This window comes from Bufo bufo, chromosome 6 (assembly GCF_905171765.1).
Source record: "Bufo bufo chromosome 6, aBufBuf1.1, whole genome shotgun sequence".
Taxonomy (NCBI): Eukaryota; Metazoa; Chordata; class Amphibia; order Anura; family Bufonidae; genus Bufo; species Bufo bufo.
This window is the reverse complement of record NC_053394.1, coordinates 269,099,142-269,119,830: the sequence shown is the minus strand read 5'-3', so window position 1 is coordinate 269,119,830 and position 20,689 is coordinate 269,099,142. Positions and strand designations below refer to the sequence as shown.

Genomic DNA, 20,689 nt, shown 5'->3' with positions numbered 1-20,689 from the left:
CATTAACTATTGTGTTTTCTAAATTAAGTACTTGTTTGATAAAGTTAATTCAAAATCTTTAAAGTATCCTCATTTTATTGCAGCTGGCGTTTTAAAAATGTTTGAGATTCCAGCAGGAGCCAGGCACATACAAATAGAAGAGACAGAAACATCTTCTAACAGTCTCGGTAAGAGGATCCAGTCCTTTGAAAAGTTTAAATCAGTAATTTTATTATATACGTCATTGCATTGCACATCTGACCAAATTTTGTTTTGGGTCAAAGTTTTCAAATATGGAACCTGGGCTTTTCAAAAGTTGTCAAGTTCCAAATGTTTAAGGATAAAAGTTATGGAATAGTTTTGCCAGCTCACAAGCCACTTGGCCAATGGCTCAGATGTTGGAGTTAAACCATTATAGTTATTTAAAGGAGAAGCCTATTGGAGAGCTGAAGGCAGATTTATTATTATAGAGATATTCCAGTCATAAGTAATAAACACCTATTCACCCACTGATTGCCAAAACTAATGACCCCTGCTTCCCATTGCCCCTAGCCAATAGCAGCATTTGAATGGAGTGGTGATTAAGAATGCACAATCAATGAGGAACTCAGTGATCAGACATCTACCATTATAGCACTTATGACCCAGCCAATGGATAGATGATAATTGCTTATCAGCAGAATACCCTTTTAGTTTCAATAGAACTGTATGCATCATGATGCAGTAATCTCCCCATAGCAATTTATTATCTAAATTTATGCAGGTCTGAAAGGAGAGTCTGAAGCTAGTAATATAAAATGGACTCCAACTTGTATAATCTTATAATAGGAGATTAATCAGCAAACAATTATGAACCTAAAAATAACATGTTTGGTATTATTTTCTTATACAAAAAAAAGTCACTGTATTTATGGTCCCAGCATTAACTAGTGCTGAGAGCATAAGGTCATCATGTAACCGGCTGGCGGCCGTGAGGAGGGCTTGAGCGGCCCTCTGAACATCGGCCCACCTAGAAATTTCCCTGTAGGATCTATTGCCAGTCCGCCCCTGGCCAGATACAATGTATATATGAACACAGTACAATTAACTTTAAAGTTGCTGGTGGTAAAGTCTATCATTGTTATGTTTCATTGTGTGATATTCTTACAGCTATTAAAAATCAAGTGAGTGGAAACTTTATCCTGAATGCTAAAGGCAAAGATAATAAATCGAGAACTTTTATAGAAATTGGTTTGGAGTGGGAATTCACTGTTGAAGATGGGAAGAAAACTGTGAAAACCAATGGGCCATTGCATGAACCCATTGTGGTCCTGGTGAGATCCATTTACCACTATGATTGTACATGTTGAACTTAATCACTGCAATAAGATATTATTTATTCACAGTCACACTGGTAAGCATACAGGAGAAGTTACTATGGAGCTCATGTAACACTGAGCCATAAGCAAATACATATTATATGCAACCTGTGCAGATGCAGCAGGCCATCAATCAGCACTCACCCCCAGCAGGGAGGGAATGCACAGCACACAGCCGCACTGACTTTTATGAAATGATAACATTGTCCAAAATTCTCTCCCCTTTTTTTTTTTTTTTTGTCGGTCAATATAACATTTTATGCATTTTAAATTGACATATTAAGGTTTGCAGAAATGCTGCCATTATAAATACAATATGCAGAGGAACTGCAAGACGCAAGTTGCTTTCCTTGTCATTGGTTGCAAATGTATCGACATCTTCCTAAGTGCCTGAAGCAAATCTGCTTTAGCTTATCCACAGCCTTCTACATTCACTAAAATTACACATTTATGATGTATGTTACATATAACAGCATCAAAGCAACTCTGTAACACAGATGATTTCAAGCAGATGAATCGATCACTACTAGTTACAAAAACGGACATTATGGGAGTGTCTCTAACTGTGTGAAAGGTGAAATAACATTTATATTGCCTTGTTTTCAGACAATGTCACACCTTCTAGACCAGGGATGCCCAACCTGAGGCTCTCTAGCTGTTGCAAAACTACAACTCCCATCATGCCCGGACAGTCTACAGGTATCAGCCTACAGCAGGGCATGTTGGGAGTTGTAGTTTTACAACAGCTGGAGAGCCGCAGGTTGGCCATGCCTGTTCTAGACCTTACTTGGGGGTTTGAAAGAGTTTTTACATGAGAGAATGTTCTAAGATACATGTGTTTTTCTTCTACTATAATTAAAACAATCCTAAAATCCTACAGTTTCACTCTGGCAACTAAGCCTAAAAGTAGGCTGGCCATTCCTCTTCTGTAGAAATCACTTTTCAACAGTCATCTCAATATCATTTCTGGATTACAATGAAATGTAACACCTAAGTATATAGATAAAACAGAATAACACTATTCACAATAGGTGATGATCACAGCTCATATTCTCCCCATCCCTGCACAATGACAAATTCTTTCATAGAAGTCAATAATTCTTCTTCTGACTACAGGCTCCTATTGCCCATGTGCCTACTGTAAAGCATATCTCTGAATTCAGCCAACTGCTGGTCAGGTAATATGGTAGCCAGCAAAAGAATGTACAGATTGTAAAAAAGAAAATATGCCATCAGAAAATAAAAACAGATTAGAAATAAGAATGTCTCAGTATCTGGTTTTAATTAGTGAATAAAAATGTAGTTATTTCCATTAATATAGTATTCCACAGGATAGGGGATAACTATTACAACTGTGGGGGTCCTACCACTGGGAGCCCATAGATCACAGGATCTCTGTACCCTCTGTACCCTGTTGAGCTCCCCAAAATAAACAAAGTGGCTGTCTGGGCATGCAGGCTCATTTTTATGGAAGTTCCGGAGACAGCCTAGTATAGCGCTCGGCTATTTCTAAAACTCCCATAGAAATTAATAGATTAGTTCATCTAATAGTTATCCCTATCCTTGATAGGGCATAACTTAACATATTCCTTTAAGTGCTTAAACTGTTAGACTTATTTATTCATTCATACTCGGTCTTTTATTGCAATTTCTCAAAGCATATTCTTGGGAATGAGTCTATCATGCCATTGTCTTACTGCCTTCAAGGTTGTGCCCCAGGATGAGGAGGTAAAGAGCAGCCTAACATATAAATATATTATTCATGAAGACCTTTTACCAATGATTGGTAACAACAATGTTCTACTGGAGGAGATGGATTCTTATGAATGGGCACTGAAAAGTTGGTCCCAATGTTCCAAAGCATGTGGTGGAGGTAAGCAAGCTTTCAGAGGTTGGAGCCCCTTCTAACCTTCCTTTATAACCTGTTGATTGAGTGGGACAACCCTGTTATACCACTAAAGTGGAGGTGTGAGCTTGAAGTAGCTTTAATTGTTGGCTAAGGAAGGTCATACATGATTATAAGAAATTTAAGGGAGATACCAGTTGTCTCCATGGGTATTTGACCAATATCCATCTTATGTGTATAGCCACAAACAGAGAGGGGTTTATCTACAACCTACATATACTAAAATGTCAATATTAATGACCCCAGTAATACGACAGATATGAGCAATTACACAATTTTCAACATTTCCTGTTCAACCATCATTGCTAATGGTTACATGGACTGGTACATACTGTATCTGGGAATACAGGCCAAATAACCAGTAACAAAATCACAACATCATTATATTCCCAACTCAAAGAGACAACCCTCCAAAACTGCTCAAATATTTTGTCCCAGCCACATATGCACCAAGGTATGAGATGCATTATTGTGATATTTCAGGCTACAACATTAATAAGCCCTTCCCAAAGCCCTTCCCGGCTTCATAATGTGCAAGAGCACAACATCAAGTAACACTGTAAATCTTATAAATTTATATTGTCACACCTCACAGGTATCCAGTATACAAAGTATGGATGTCGGAGAAAAAGTGACAGCAGGATGGTTCAACGTACCCTATGTGACAACAACAAGAAACCAAAGCCTATTCGTAAACGGTGTAACTTGCACGAATGCTCCCAGCCAGGGTATGAACAAGTTAGTAACTTGATCCTAAAAGTATTGTCTAAATTTATATCATTTACCAATTAACAACCTAACCATTGCTTGACAAGAGTGCAGATTTTAGGACATGGTTAGTAAACCACATGTGAATACGGTTGTCAAAAAGATAATTAATCCCGATAATAGCTTTTCCAATGACCACAGCTATAGGTCAACAGATAAAACATTGTGACCACCTATCAAAAAAATTATAAATAGAGGATGAGTAAAATTTAGCAGAATAAAATGTTACATCCCAAGGTCACCAACAGTCTTGAATATCATCAGTTTTAGCATCCATCCCGGTGATTTCCAAACTTATTTACAGGGGAACGTCTGAAAAATGTTTACTTTCTTGGGGAAACCTTAAAAGGGTTGTCTCACTTCAAAAAATTGCATTTATCATGTAGAGAAAGTTCTTGTACTAACTTTCTCTACATGATAAATGCAATTTTTTGAAGACACTTACTTATGTATTGTGATTGTCCATATTGCTTCCTTTGCTGGCTTGATTTACCCTTTCCATCACATTATACATTGCTCTTATCCAGGGGTTACGACCACCCTGCAATCCAGCAGTGGTGGCTGTGTCTGCACACTATACAAAAAGACACCAGCATCTCTGTATAGTGTGCAAGCATGGCCACTGCTGCTGGATAGCAGGGTGGTCGTAACCCCTGGATACAAGCAAAGTACATTGTGGTGGAAAAATTTATCCAGCCAGCAAAGGAGGCAATATACAATCGCAATACATTAGTAATAACTTGTATTAACTTTCTCTACATGATAAATGCCATTTGCTGAAGTGAGACAACCACTTTAATGCTATCCTAACACTTTCTATAAGCTTGGTGTAGGGGCAGCAAAGCATCTTGTAAGGCTAGTTTCACACTAGCGGCAAGGAACTCCGGCAGGCTGTTCCAGCAAGTGAACAGCCTGTCGGATCCGTGCTGCCACTAGTGCACGCGTGCCCCCGGACTACCACTCCGGCCCCATTTACTATAATTGGGGCGGGCCGGAGTTCCGGCGCCAGCACGGCAAACATGCCGAGAGGCGGCCGGAATCAAAGTACGACCTGTATAAAGAGCTCCTTTGACCGCATATGTTTACTTCTCAGCAAAATCTTCAAAATGCAAGCACCACCCCTCAAATCAACTCCAGGCCTTTTATGTGCTTAATTTAGAATTAAATAATGAAGGAATTGACCACACCTGCCCATTATACAGCCTTTGAGTCAATTGTCCAATTAATTTTGATCCCTTTAAAAACAGGATGCCACATTTAAAGGAACTGAAACTCCTAAACCCTTCATCCAATTTTAATGTGAATACTCTCAAATGAAAGCTAAAAGTCTGGACTTTATGTCCATGTCCATTATATTACTATAACTTGAATATGTTTTAGTAAACAGGTAGTCCATGTCCATTATATTACTATGAAAAATTTTTTGGAAGGCACTCCGTTATTTTGGGGGGAATAACGGAGTGTGTCGTGGATTTATATTTTACATTATATTACTATAACTTGAATATGTTTTAGTAAACAGGTAAAAAAAAAATATATATATATATATATATATATATACACTGCTCAAAAAAATAAAGGGAACACAAAAATAACACATCCTAGATCTGAGTTAATTAAATATTCTTCTGAAATACTTTGTTCTTTACATAGTTGAATGTGCTGACAACAAAATCAAATTTTTCAACCCATGGAGGTCTAGATTTAGAGTCACACTCAAAATTAAAGTGGAAAAACACACTACAGGCTGATCCAACTTTGATGTAATGTCCTTAAAACAAGTCAAAATAAGGCTCAGTAGTGTGTGTGGCCTCCCTGTGCCTGTATGACCTCCCTACAACGCCTGTGCATGCTCCTGATGAGGTGGCGGACGGTCTCCTGAGGGATCTCCTCCCAGACCTGGACTAAAGCATCTGCCAACTCCTGGACAGAGAGTGAGACATGATGTCCCAGATGTGCTCAATTGAATTCAGGTCTGGGGAACGGGCGGGCCAGTCCATAGCATCAATGCCTTCGTCTTGCAGGAACTGCTGACACACTCCAGCCACATGAGGTCTAGCATTGTCTTGCATTAGGAGGAACCCAGGGCCAACCGCACCAGCATATGGTCTCACAAGGGGTCTGAGGATCTCATCTCGGTACCTAATGGCAGTCAGGCTACCTCTGGCGAGCACATGGAGGGCTGTGCGGCCCTCCAAAGAAATGCCACCCCACACCATTACTGACCCTATGCCAAACCGGTCATGCTGGAGGATGTTGCAGGCAGCAGAACGTTCTCCACGGCGTCTCCAGACTCTGTCACGTCTGTCACATGTGCTCAGTGTAAACCTGCTTTCATCTGTGAAGGGCACAGGGCGCCACTGGCGAATTTGCCAATCTTGGTGTTCTCTGGCAAATGCCAAACGTCCTGCACGGTGTTGGGCTGTAAGCACAACCCCCACCTGTGGACGTCGGGCCCTCATATCACCCTCATGGAGTCTGTTTCTGACCGTTTGAGAAGACACATGCACATTTGTGGCCTGCTGGAGGTCATTTTGCAGGGCTCTGGCAGTGCTCCTCCTGTTCCTCCTTGCACAAAGGCGGAGGTAGCGGTCCTGCTGCTGGGTTGTTGCCCTCCTACGGCCTCCTCCACGTCTCCTGATGTACTGGCCTGTCTCCTGGTAGCGCCTCCATGCTCTGGACACTACGCTGACAGACACAGCAAACCTTCTTGCCACAGCTCGCATTGATGTGCCATCCTGGATAAGCTGCACTACCTGAGCCACTTGTGTGGGTTGTAGACTCCGTCTCATGCTACCACTAGAGTGAAAGCACCGCCAGCATTCAAAAGTGACCAAAACATCAGCCAGGAAGCATAGGAACTGAGAGTTGGTCTGTGTTCACCACCTGCAGAACCACTCTTTTATTGGGGGTGTCTTGCTAATTGCCTATAATTTCCACCTGTTGTCTATCCCATTTGCACAACAGCATGTGAAATTGATTGTCACTCAGTGTTGCTTCCTAAGTGGACAGTTTGATTTCACAGAAGTGTGATTGACTTGGAGTTACATTGTGTTGTTTAAGTGTTCCCTTTATTTTTTTGAGCCAGCTGTATATATATATATATAGAGAGAGAGAGAGAGATCTAACTGTATTTGATAGTACAAGATTAGTTTGCCTTCCATAGTGGAAGTCTGGTTTGGTGCTGTGCTCCTGGAGATCCCCTGATTAGGGCTCAAGAAATCCAGGTCTTTGGTAACTATGATTGGGAGACATTGCTCTATGCTCTGGCTAATAGAGGATAACCCCCTTCTATAACACCTATATGCCCTATTGCCATGTGGCAGGTGCCCAACTCAGAAAGTCACTTTAAGACTCTACAATGTTATGGATTAAGTTTTAGGGGTTTTAAAGGGATAGTCATAGCTGGATATTTATGGCATATGCCATAAATGTCCAACAGGCATATGCCGCACATGAATAGGTCACTGTATTCACTTCTGTGGAGTTTGTGAAAATATCCAAGTGTACTTACTCAACTAGTGTTTTGAGAATTCCATAGAAATAAATGGAGAGAGCTGTATGCATTCCAGGCAGGTGAGATAAGGCCTTGCTCTCAAGACAGATGGGAGTTTCACCTCTGTGACCTGCACCTATTAGAGATTTATGGCATATCCTGTGGAATTAAATGTCCAGATGGGAATGCAAAATCATGTAAATTCATTATTATTTTTACATAAAGTATAGATTCTAGCATATTATACTTTCAATTGAACTTTTAACTTAACTGGGTTAAATTTAATTCTTAGAGAAGCAAAACATTTTTTTTTTATTCATTTATTCAGTGAGTTGTGGGAAAGGTGCGCTTACATAAAGTTTTTGATGGTCAGCTTTATTTAGGTTACCTCATTGTGTCTGGTTATCATCGTGGCTTTCTAAAGGCTTCAACAGAAAAGATAGACTCACTGACATCTTGCTTCCATCTTGCTAAGCTTCTCAAATTAATCACAGAATGACTAGGTCTAAATGCAGAATGATGCACTGCACATTTATTTATGTCCTGTAGCCAGGTTAGTCACTGTATAATGGGGTCATAGAACACTATTCCAAAATTATAATTGAGTACAAAAACAAATGTTTGATTTTTCTTGTAGATGGGTAGCAGACGAGTGGGGACTTTGCAGCAAAACGTGTGGCAAGCTGGGTGTCCAAACAAGGCTAGTCCAATGTATCCAGCACCTGCAAAATGGCACCAATCGCACTGTCCATACAAAATACTGTACCGCTGAGCGTCCAGAACCGAGGAGGCCATGCAACCGTATACCATGTCCTGCACAGTGGAGAACAGGAGCCTGGTCACAGGTTAGTACTTGTACGGTGGTCATTGAGAGAGGATTTACTTAGTAAATAGAGAACTGTGAAGTAGCAATTACATTTTCTCTTGTAGGAGTGTGCATTGTGTAGAAATAGAATATGAATTCATTAATTTACAGTATTCTTTCCAGGGCAATGGCACCTGGTCAGGGGGATTTCACAACAACTGACTATACATCCCATATCCATGGCAGATGCTAGATCTGACTGCTAATATGTGCCAGTGAACACGTAGGGGGAGATTTATTGGATTTATCGTCTACCTATGCCACAGGAATTTTTAACACGCTCTGGGACTAAATTTATTCTACACCGCCCCTCTCCATTTCCAAGGGTTGATTGAGGGAGAGTAGGGAGGGGGGGGGTGGGAGTGAAGGGGGTCAGTGGTCCGACACAATTATCTTTTTTAGGGCCATTTTTCTGGTGAAGACAAATCCGAGCTGCCATAGATTTCAGTTTAGGAGGATATGCCTAAATTATGATGAGGCCTTGCCATAAATTAAGTGCATCCTTCAGCAGCGCAGGGGAAATAGAGGCTGGAATATCAAACGTTGATCTTGTTAAAATCCCCTTAGATTGTAAGCTGATGTAACATGATTGAATACATTTTCTCTCTGTAATAATTATTTACTAATCCTAATAGTGCCAATTTTCAGATTTATTTGGTGCATTTTTAGATACTTTTGTCTAACTTCATATCACCAATTGGTTGGCTAACTTTGCTACAACATTTTAGTATCATTTTGGTGCACACTAGCGCTTCTTAAGCCATGGCTTTCACGATAGCCCACACCCCATTACCAAGGGAGGCACAAAAAGTGTCTAAGACACATACATACATTCCAAAAGGATGAATGGCAGTTTTATTCTGGCACATATACAAACCAGATTCCAAAAAAGTTGGGACACTAAACAAATTGTGAATAAAAACTGAATGCAATGATGTGGAGATGGCAAATGTCAATATTTTATTTGTAATAGACGTAGATGACAGATCAAACGTTTAATCCGAGTAAATGTATCATTTTAAAGGAAAAATACGTTGATTCCAATTTTCACGGTGTCAACAAATCCCCAAAAGTTGGGACAAGTAGCAATAAGAGGCTGGAAAAAAGTAAATTTGAGCATAACGAAGAGCTGGAAGACCAATTAAACACTAATTAGGTCAATTGGCAACATGATTGGGTATAAAAAGAGCTTCTCAGAGTGGCAGTGTCTCTCAGAACCCAAAATGGGTAGAGGATCACCAATTCCCACAATGTTGCGCAGAAAGATAGTGGAGCAATATGAGAAAGGTGTTACCCAGCGAAAAATTACAAAGACTTTGCATCTATCATCATCAACTGTGCATAACATCATCCGAAGATTCACGAGAATCTGGAACAATCTCTGTGCTAAGGGTCAAGGCCGTAAACCCTACTGGATGCCCGTGATCTCCGGGCCCTTAAACGACACTGCACCACAAACAGGAATGCTACTGTAAAGGAAATCACAGAATGGGCTCAGGAATACTTCCAGAAACCATTGTCAGTGAACACAATCCACCGTGCCATCCGCCGTTGCCAGCTGAAACTCTACAGTGCAAAGAAGAAGCCATTTCTAAGCAAGATCCACAAGCTCAGGCGTTTTCACTGGGCCAGGGATCATTTAAAATGGAGTGTGGCAAAATGGAATGACTGTTCTGTGGTCAGACGAGTCACGATTCGAAGTTCTTTTTGGAAATCTGGGACGCCCATGTCATCCGGACTAAAGAGGACAAGGACAACCCAAGTTGTTATCAACGCTCAGTTCAGAAGCCTGCATCTCTGATGGTATGGGGTTGCATGAGTGCGTGTGGGCATGGGCAGCTTGCATGTCTGGAAAGGCACCATCAATGCAGAAAAAATATATTCAGGTTCTAGAACAACATATGCTCCCATCCAGACGTCATCTCTTCAGGAAGACCCTGCATTTTTCAACAAGATAATGCCAGACCACATTCTGCATTAATCACAACATCATGGCTGCGTAGGAGAAGGATCCGGGTACTGAAATGGCCAGTCTGCAGTCCAGATCTTTCACCTATAGAGAACATTTGGTGCATCATAAATAGGAAGGTGCAACAAAGAAGGCCCAAGACGATTGACAGTTAGAGGCCTGTATTAGACAAGAATGGGAGAGCATTCCTATTTCTAAACTTGAGAAACTGGTCTCCTCGGTCCCCAGACGTCTGTTGAGTGTTGTAAGAAGAAGGGGAGATGCCACACAGTGGTGAAAATGGCCTTGTCCCAACTTTTTTGGGGATTTGTTGACACCATGAAATTCTGATTCAACATATTTTTCCCTTAAAATGGTGCATTTTCTCAGTTTAAACTTTAGTTTCGTGATTTATGTTCTATTCTGAATAAAATATTAGAAGTTAGCACCTCCACATCATTGCATTCAGTTTTTATTCACGATTTGTATAGTGTCCCAACTTTTTTGGAATCCGGTTTGTAGCTTAATATGTATAGAGCCTCTCTTTGACTTTCAATCCCATTATTAAAAATCATCAGGGACTGGTGACTTAAGTACGTAGCAGAAAAATGTACAGTCGTGGCCAAAAGTTTTGAGAATTACATATATATTGGAAATTGGAAAAGTTGCTGCTTAAGTTTTTATAATAGCAATTTGCATATACTCCAGAATGTTATAAGAGTGATCAGATGGATTGCATAGTCCCTTCTTTGCCATGAAAATTCACTTAATCCCAAAAAAAAACCTTTCCACTGCATTTCATTGCTGTCATTAAAGGACCTGCTGAGATCATTTCAGTAATCGTCTTGTTAACTCAGGTGACAATGTTGACGAGCACAAGGCTGGAGATCATTATGTCAGGCTGATTGGGTTAAAATGGCAGACTTGACATGTTAAAAGGAGGATGATGCTTGAAATCATTGTTCTTCCATTGTTAACCATGGTGACCTGCAAAGAAACGCGTGCAAGCCATCATTGCTGTTGCATAAAAATGGCTTCACAGGCAAGGATATTGTTGGCTACTAAGATTGCACCTCAATCAACAATTTATAGGATCATCAAGAACTTCAAGGAAAGAGGTTCAATTCTTGTTAAGAAGGCTTCAGGGCGTCCAAGAAAGTCCAGCAAGCCCCAGGATCGTCTCCTAAAGAGGATTCAGCTGCGGGATCGGAGTGCCACCAGTGCAGAGCTTGCTCAGGAATGGCAGCAGGCAGGTGTGAGCGCATCTGCACGCACAGTGAGGCGAAGACTTTTGGGAAGATGGCCTGGTGTCAAGAAGGGCAGCAAAGAAGCCACTTCTCTTCATAAAAAACATCAGGGACAGATTGATCTTCTGCAGAAAGTATGGTGAATGGACTGCTGAGGACTGGGCAAAGTCATATTCTCCAATGAAGCCTCTTTCCGATTGTTTGGGGCATCTGGAAAAAGGCTTGTCCAGAGAAGAAAAGGTGAGCGCTACCATCAGTCCTGTGTCATGCCAACAGTAAAGCATCCTGAGACCATTCATGTGTGGGGTTGCTTCTCATGAAAAGGGAGTGGGCTCACTCACAATTTTGCCCAAAAACACAGCCATGAATAAAGAATGGTACCAAAACACCCTCCAACAGCAACTTCTTTTAACAATCCAACAACAGTTTGGTGAAGAACAATGCATTTTCCAGCACGATGGAGCACCGTGCCATAAGGCAAAAGTAATAACTAAGTGGCTCGGGGACCAAAATGTTGACATTTTGGGTCCATGGCCTGGAAACTCCCCAGATCTTAATCCCATTGAGAACTTGTGGTCAATCCTCAAGAGGCGGGTGGACAAACAAAAACCCACTAATTCTGACAAACTCCAAGAAGTGATGATGAAAGAATGGGTTGCTATCAGTCAGGAATTGGCCCAGAAGTTGATTGAGAGCATGCCTAGTCGAATTGCAGAGGTCCTGAAAAAGAAGGGCCAACACTGCAAATACTGACTCTTTGCATAAATGTCATGTAATTGTCGATAAAAGCCTTTGAAATGTATGAAGTGCGTGTAATTATATTTCACTACATCACAGAAACAACTGAAACAAAGATCTAAAAGCAGTTTAGCAGCAAACTTTGTGAAAACGAATATTTGTGTCATTCTCAAAACTTTTGGCCACAACTGTACATTATATGGCAATGTTAAAGAGGTTAGGATATGCTGTCAATGTCCAATTGGTGAGGGTCTGATGACGGTGACCTCCAAGCAATGTGCCCCTTGCCCAACTCCTCTAAGCTTTCATCAAGGGGCCACATGATTGGCCATTGGCTACATGCCTCAGTAATAAAATCCCTTTAAAGTTTTATCTTAATTTCTATGCAATCGCAATGGATAAGACAGCAACAGATGTGTAATTTCCTCTCTTGACGTTGACGTCAAAGCTGCTTTACTGCATGTAAGTATACAAAAGTAAATATTTAGTTAAAAAAAACAACTCTGGCAAAAACAAAGTATACATGAATCTGTGCTACTCACCATGTGCTTTTCATTTATATCTATTTATTGTAGTTATTTATGAGGCTCAGGGGAGGTTGTGGTGCATCTGCTGTATGTTTGTAAGAGACCAGTGACTTGGAAGACACTTCACATCCTGCATTCTCTGAAGGAAATCTCTACACTTCCACAAGCTGTGTTCTTTCTTGACCGATGTTATCTTGTTGGCTTTCACAGTGCTCATCAAGTTGCGGCGAGGGCATCCAGCAGCGCCAAGTTGTGTGCAAAGCAAGTGATAACGTTATCAGTCAATGTGATGGCGAAAAGCCTGAAACAATCCAAGTCTGCAAGATGGCCCCCTGCCCAGGTATGATTAGAAGATGCAGCTCATATGGCTTTCACTTTGGTTGAACCAACTTTTGAAATTGAGTGTTACATTGTTTTAGGAATGCAAGCAGAGGTTATGGAAACCACAGTGAAATAGTACAGACTTGATTGCTAAACAATTTAACCTACATTTGGCACATGTATCTAAGAAACGGTGCTGTAATAGCTGGAAGAGCCACAGACATGAGGAGTGGAGCAGATTGATATTTGGTTTATGTGAAAAGGTTTATTCATATGACTCTCCGCTCATTCTGGACTTATGAGGCAGTACTATCAGTGACTGACAGTTAACTGCATTACTATTCATGTGGGGGCTGTCAATCACTGCATAAGATCACCCACATAACCAGACCACCCACATTTTTGGCTCACTGCAGAGCAGAACTGCAGCAATGGGGGGATTGGTAAGGTGGGTATAGGTTCTGTTATTTTTACAGCATGTACACCCCCTGGTAAAGCTTTTTTCTTGCCCTGCAATATCCATTTAAATATCAGCAAATATGTATGATTATAGTAATATTCGAGCTTTTTAAATCTTTTCTTTTATTAGCTACTGACTTTACATTTATTGTCTCTATCTTTTAATTATTTGAATAGCCCTTCGATGTCTACAACATTTTTGCCATCCAAAATACCAGAACCATTTAAAAGTTTTTGCACAACTGACATTTATCAAGCGCAGTGAGGAGGGGTCTGCATGAAGTGATAGGTGATAAAAGTCAATGTGGGGACCCTCACAGAACATGCTCACCCCTGCTAAACTGGCAGTATCAGCAACATGTGAGCAGGGAACTGCACATGAAGATATTTCATATGCTTGTAATGTTTAGCATTCAGAAAGTCTTCAGACCCTTTCACTTTTTTCCTATGCTGGCGGCCTTCTGTTAAAATAAAAAAAAGAATGAGTTTTCCCCATCATTCTGAACTCAATACATCCTAATCAGAATTAGAAATTTTTGCTAATTTACAAAAAAAGGAAAAACCAAAATTTGCCATGAACATTTCAGACCCTTTGCTATGACACTTGAAATTTAGCTCTTTTGGTCCTCCCATTTCACTTGATCATCCTTCAGATGTTTCTACACCTTTATTGAAATCTACCATCGGTAAATTCAGTTGATTGGACATGATTTCGAAAAACACTATCCTGTCTATATAAGTTCTCACAGAGACAGGATTGTGTAGACACACAGATCTGGAGCAGAGTACAAAAAAATCTGCTACACTGAAAGTTCACAAGAGCGCAGTGGCCTTCATAATTCTTAAATGGAAGAACAAACAGGACTGTTAGTAGAGCTGACCGCCCCACCAAGCTACATAATTGGGGAGAAGGGCCTTAGTAAGAGAGGTGACCAAGAACCTAATGGTCAGTCTGGCTACACACCAAAGATATAATGTGCAGACAGGAGAAACTTTCATAATTGTAGCATTCCATCTGTGGCCAAAAATAAGCCTCTCCTCAGTAAAAAGACACATGAAAGTCCCCTTGGAGTTTGCAAAAAAGTACCTGAAAGGCCCAGACTGTGAGTAACAAGATTCCCTGGTCTAATGAAGTCAAGATTGAACTCTTGAACTCTTTGGACTCAGTTCTGAGTGCCATTTCTGGAGGAAATCAGGCACTGCTCATCACTTGCCCAATACCATCCCTACAGTGTCGCATGATGGCAGCATCATGCGACACGTGGTTGTTTTTCAAAGGTTGAGACAGGGAAAGTGGTCAGAGTTGATGGAAAGCTGAATGGAGCAAAGTACAGAGATATTCTTAATGAAAACCTGATCCACGGTGCTCTGGACCTTAAACTGAGCCAAAGGTTTACCTTCTAACAGGACAGAGACCCTTCGCACACAGTCAAGACAACACAGGAGTGGCTTAGGGACAACTCTGTGAATGTCTATGAGTGGCCCAGCCAGAGCCCTGATGAACCCAATTGAACATCTCTGGAGGGACCTGAAAATGTCTGTATACTGACGGTCCCCCATCCAACTTGACAGAGCTTTATAGGATCTGCACAGAGTGGCAGAAAATCCTAAAATTCAGGTGTGCAAACCTTGCAGCATTATGACCAAGAACACTGGAGGCTGTATTTGCTGCCGAAAGTGCTTCAACTAAGTAATGAGTAAAGGGTGTGAATACTTATGTCAAAGCAAGATTTTATTTTTACCTTTTCAAATAATTATCAAAGATGTCAAACATTCTGTTTTCACTTTGTCATTATAGGGTACTGAGTGCAGAATGATGGGGAAAACTTAATTTTGTTTATTTTAGCACAAGGCTGCAACATAACAAAATGTGAAAAAGTGAAAGGGTCCTAATGCATGGTATTTTTATTTTCTTAATGATGACAAAAAATGAATCTGGTATCTGAAGAACACCTTCAAGAGAAAATTCCGTAACCTCCAGTAGTTTCATTTTTTCATTCTATGGATGTCTGTTCTAAAATAATATTACATTTATTATTGTTTTCTTTTAGGAAAATCTCCAGGGCTTACTCAACAAGCAGAAACAAGTGATTTAAGTACCCCCAAAACCCCATGGGCCCCCTCACTAAACTCAAAAAATCATGTGAATAAAATATCAAGTAAGTATGGAATAGCACAATGTAGAGAAATACAGTACATAGCACAATTATTTGCTTTGTTAATTAGGGGCAGAAAGAATTTTTGGAATCTGATATTGTCAAAAAGGCCCACAACAACCAAAAAGGACTCAGTTTGATGCAAAAGCTGGCGGTATGCAAAGAAATCAGGAGATAAATAAGATCAATGTAGAATAAATACAGTACGTTAAACCCAGATCAGTGAAATGCACACATATCACTTGCTTTGTTAGGAGACATCAAATTCGACGGAGACTGGCGTCTGTATTTAGCAGAAATGATAGTAGCAAATTATGGAGTTTTGACTTGAAATCAATTATCTACTATATGTGAGTGTGGGTTCACTATCAGATATTAAAGCTTTACCATCCTGGTTAGACATTATATATTGTGTGACTTCTAAGAAGCCTCCATATTGGAAAGCAAATCTACTGTTTGGCCCCCTGTCCTCATCCTCTTGCGTACTCTGATCAAGCCTAGGCTCAAGGGTAAATGGTTCTTTTCTCCTGCAAGGGGTAAAATCTGAAATAGCAGGATTCCGCAAACTCCCCATTTATTTGCTATTATATTCCCTCTAGTCTATGTACTTCCCATCCCATTGATAATGAAGGCTACCAAATGACAGCATATTTAAAATAAGTTGGATTTCTCCTGTCTGCTATGATCAGTAGATAGATGCATGTTTTATAGCTAGCATATGTGGCATTCGGAGTGCCGCTTGAGATCAGCACTACTGAAATACTGCCATCTAGTGTTCATATTTCTAAATTCATGCACACTTGTTTTACATCAAAGTTGAAATATGTGATGATGTAATGCTCTCTTTCTAATTGCACTTCTGCTACAAAAATAAAAATTCATGTCAGCAAGCCATAATCCCCATGAACTTTGTGCCAGTGGGTTGCCAACAAGCCGCTTCCCCCTGACCAGGGTATTTGGATACACTACTAGGTAAGCAAAGTCAATCTTTGCCCCAGCCAGGGGCGTAGCTATAGGGGAAGCAGGGGAAGTGGCTGCTTTGGGGCCCAGACTCCCTAGGGGCCCCCTCAGAAGGAAGACTAAAAGATTTTATTGTCAGGGCCCCGTCAACAGTAGTATACAATGAAATGATATACAATGACACAGTATGAAACAGATGGAACAGCTGGTGGACCTTGTCTGAGAACTCAATCTTGACTAGCCACAGGAGGTTGGGGTTAGCAGAGAAGTTGTGTTTCCTTCAAAAATTTGCTGTGGGGCCCAGTCAGTTGTAGTTACGCCACTGGCCCCAGCTAAAGGAAAAACAAAGCTAACTACAAATCTATAATCTATAAGTATAATCTATATAGTATAAAATTTTATAATTAATATGGACGGTCTAACCAAATAATTCTTTCCTCTACAGAAGACTCATGCCAAGGAGACAAGTCCATATTCTGTCAGATGGAGGTTTTGGCACGGTACTGCTCTATACCTGGATACAACAAGCTGTGCTGTGAATCCTGCAGTAAGAAGACAGCTCCTACCAGCTTGACTCCAAGTTCAGAACATGCAGCTCTGGAGCTCCGAGCACCAGAGGGTGCTACCCTCCCTAGCCCAATCCCACCGGTAACTCTTGTTCCTACAGTTGTTTTAACTGAAACCTCTGTAGGTAATAGTCCAGTGGATGCACCTTTGTCTGCTCTTGCAGCTGAACAAACTCAACAGGATTCAGCAGCCAACAACGTTACCAATGGGAATGCAATGGTGCAAGGAAAAAACAGCTCAGTGACCAATATTGAAAAAACATATCCTGCAGAAAACAGCGGTGGACTTACCGAGAACCTAGGTACACCAGCCAATAAAACTTCTGTTAATAAACAGAGCAAGGCCAGTGCATTGTCATCTTCTGAAGTTCTAAGACGAAGAAGGGAAGATACTGAAGAAGAGCACACAGTTGCTACATGAGCCTCCATGCACATGACAAGGAGCAGCGAGGCAGCCTCACTGAGAACAATTTTTTAAAATAAAAATAGTAAAGAAAAGGCTCTTTTGCAGGTAGCACTTTTCGGGCATTGAGAAATGACATCATTTTAATGCTTTGGGTCGTTGTTCATAAGGCCCTGTATTTTTACCTCACAGTGCAGTGTGAATGCACTTTATGATGTCATAAGGGTGCTACCAACTGGATTCAGAACACAAAAAAGATTTCTATCACCTCAGTTCTTCAGGCCAGTGGCCATTTTTTTCTTTTTGAGCTATGAAGAACATGAAACCTGGTGCTTTCTCTAGTTTAGAATAAGTTTAGAGCCGCCTGCATTTTACATGTAAAGTGGTGCTGCATTGTAGCCAATCATTTTCTGTACCTCAGTGAAGTAGGGTCAATTGCAGTGAAATGCGGTGAAATTTTTGATTTCCAAAGCTCCAATTTATGATGTTTTTAAAGTCAGTAAATGCTTACATTTACCTGATTTAATAGTGGCCTTATACTACCACATTAACTTATTTAATCTATTGCTGCTACTAGATTATTATTGGAATAAGAAGAAATTGAGGTTACCATTGATACACATCCAATAGTCTGATGATGGGATTCTTAATATATTCAAGCACACATTGCCTGTTCCTGTTGATATTGGATTGCTCTGGAAATATAAGTATAACCTTTCATCCGTGAATTTTCAGGTATTTTCTTTAATAGTTGGGGCAAAATACTCACAATGATACTGGTGTCAGTGATATTCTCCTGTTTTGTCCAAAGCCCTCCACAACCCAATATTCACTTCTTTACACTTGATCAAGTTTGATAGCAATACTAGTCAATGGCAAGCTTGAGCTGGCTTGAATATTGATCAAGGGGTACACGTCAATGGAGCAATGTAATGTGAAGTGGTATTGCTTTCCATATGATCTTGGTTAGATAAAAGTCTAGGTCATTCACAAACAGCTGATATATCCCAGATATAAAGAACGTATAAGAGCTTGCCTTACAACCATACAAACATGGAGTGGTCCATAATGTAAGATAGTATATGTATCAATATAATAAAATGGTAAGCAGTAACATTGTCCATGAAGTACATGTGTGACTGCTCCATGGTGAAGGTCTAGTCTTATTTGTCCAACATTGTAATTATCCAGATGAGTGTATAAGCACCTACTGATCTTAGACTATATCCTCAGAATACAAATCATCTATCTCCACTGACGGTTTGTTGAGTTCACTTTAAAATCTGAGAACTTATCCTTTCCCTTGATACTCATTTTGATTTCAGTCTCATTTTTTGCCAGCCATGGGTAAAGGAGTGAACCCAGTTGGAATGCCTTAGCAACCCCACCCTTCTTCCCTACTGGCTGGGATACGGACTATTATGAAAGTGTCACTGAATAGAGGTTCTCATGTTAAAAGAGGTATAACTTGACGTTCTTTTGCCCCAGTGCAAAATCTGATACCAAGTCACCACACCATGCAATTTATTAAACTAATGTGTTCTTTCATACCAGAGACGACACTGGGCCCGCTTAGACACCAGGACCTGATAATGACTGTATAGGTACATCCTGCCAGGTCACAAGAGAGGATTTTGCATCCCTCATTCCAAAGTCATTGTTTATAGCACCAGTCAAGAGTGAAAACTTAGTTTGTTTAGGCTCTTTCAAGTTTACCCCATATTTTAGCAAATCTAGTTGTATGTATTTTGTTCTTAGAACTTCTTAGGACCGTATCTCATTTTTCCCCCCGTTGTTATTAGGAGGTAATTAGACTGGAGAAATTTACTTAGTGTTGTATTATTCAGAACCACCCTTCCAACTAGCTACATGAAAGAAAAGTAAGGTTTCCAGAGTGGTTGTCAAGGATTGCCTCTCAGCTAGATCAATCTTCCTGTCATCCAATAGCTCCATGATAACTATATTGCAAGTCTGTCACTTTTACAGATATAGTGTAGAGGAGGCCCATAGCAAACACTAGGACTTTCCAAGGAGGTTCAAAATGTCTTCACCTTCCCCTTGTTTATTAAAATTGCAGTGCCTTTGTAGATCCCTGTGGACGTTCACAAGAAAAAAAGTTAAAGGAGTATCCTCCTCCATTGATTTACAGCAGCCACATAAGACTCTTTTTATGATATACACAACCTCACCAGCTTCACTATAGTGCTATTTAAATTGTGTTTTTTCTCATTATAATATGACTGAATCATAATATAGAAAGGAGCTTCAAAGCCCTTAGAACAGCTAGTAAAATAGTCTGTTGCCTGCTCAGGATGTACCATTTTATTGGGTGCCATTACTTGCTGGGCAACCTGGGCATCTCAACTGAGAGATACAGTCAGGTCCATAAATATTGGGACATCGACGCAATTCTAACATTTTTGGCTCTATACACCACCACAATAGATTTTAAATAAAACAAACAAGATGTGCTTTAACTGCAGACTGTCAGCTTTAATTTGAGGGTATTTACATCCAAATCATGTGAACGGTGTAGGAATTACAACAGTTTGCATATGTGCCTCCCACTTGTTCAGGGACCAAAAGTAATGGGACAATTGGCTTCTCGGCTGTTCCATGGCCAGGTGTGTGTTATTCCCTCATTACCCCAATTACAATGAGCAGATAAAAGGTCCAGAGTTCATTTCAAGTGTGCTATTTGCATTTGGAATCTGTTGCGGTCAACTTTCAAAATTGAGATCCAAAGAGCTGTCACTATCAATGAAGCAAGCCATCATTAGGCTGAAAAAACAAAACAAACCCATCAGAGAAATAGCAAATACATTAGGCGTGGCCAAAACAACAGTTTGGAACATTCTTAAAAAGTAGGAACGCACCGGTGAGCTCAGCAACACCAAAAGACCTGGAAGACCACGGAAACAACTGTGGTGGATGACCGAATAATTCTTTCCTTGGTGAAGAAAACACCCTTCACAACAGTTGGCCAGATCAA

The 20,689-nt window shown here is 40.5% G+C and overlaps 1 protein-coding gene across 1 annotated transcript in view; it reads left to right on the top strand.

The window, feature by feature from the left end:
- Positions 1–20,066, top strand: part of ADAMTS14 (ADAM metallopeptidase with thrombospondin type 1 motif 14) — a 237,933-nt gene extending 217,867 nt beyond the window's left edge. Inside the window, 8 exon segments of the mRNA XM_040437079.1 lie at positions 84–167; positions 1,129–1,292; positions 3,045–3,210; positions 3,839–3,971; positions 8,145–8,352; positions 13,043–13,172; positions 15,664–15,771; positions 17,174–20,066. Coding sequence (XP_040293013.1) covers positions 84–167; positions 1,129–1,292; positions 3,045–3,210; positions 3,839–3,971; positions 8,145–8,352; positions 13,043–13,172; positions 15,664–15,771; positions 17,174–17,715 — 1,535 coding nt within the window. The 3' untranslated portion in view covers positions 17,716–20,066.
- The last annotated feature ends 623 nt before the right edge of the window (positions 20,067–20,689 follow it).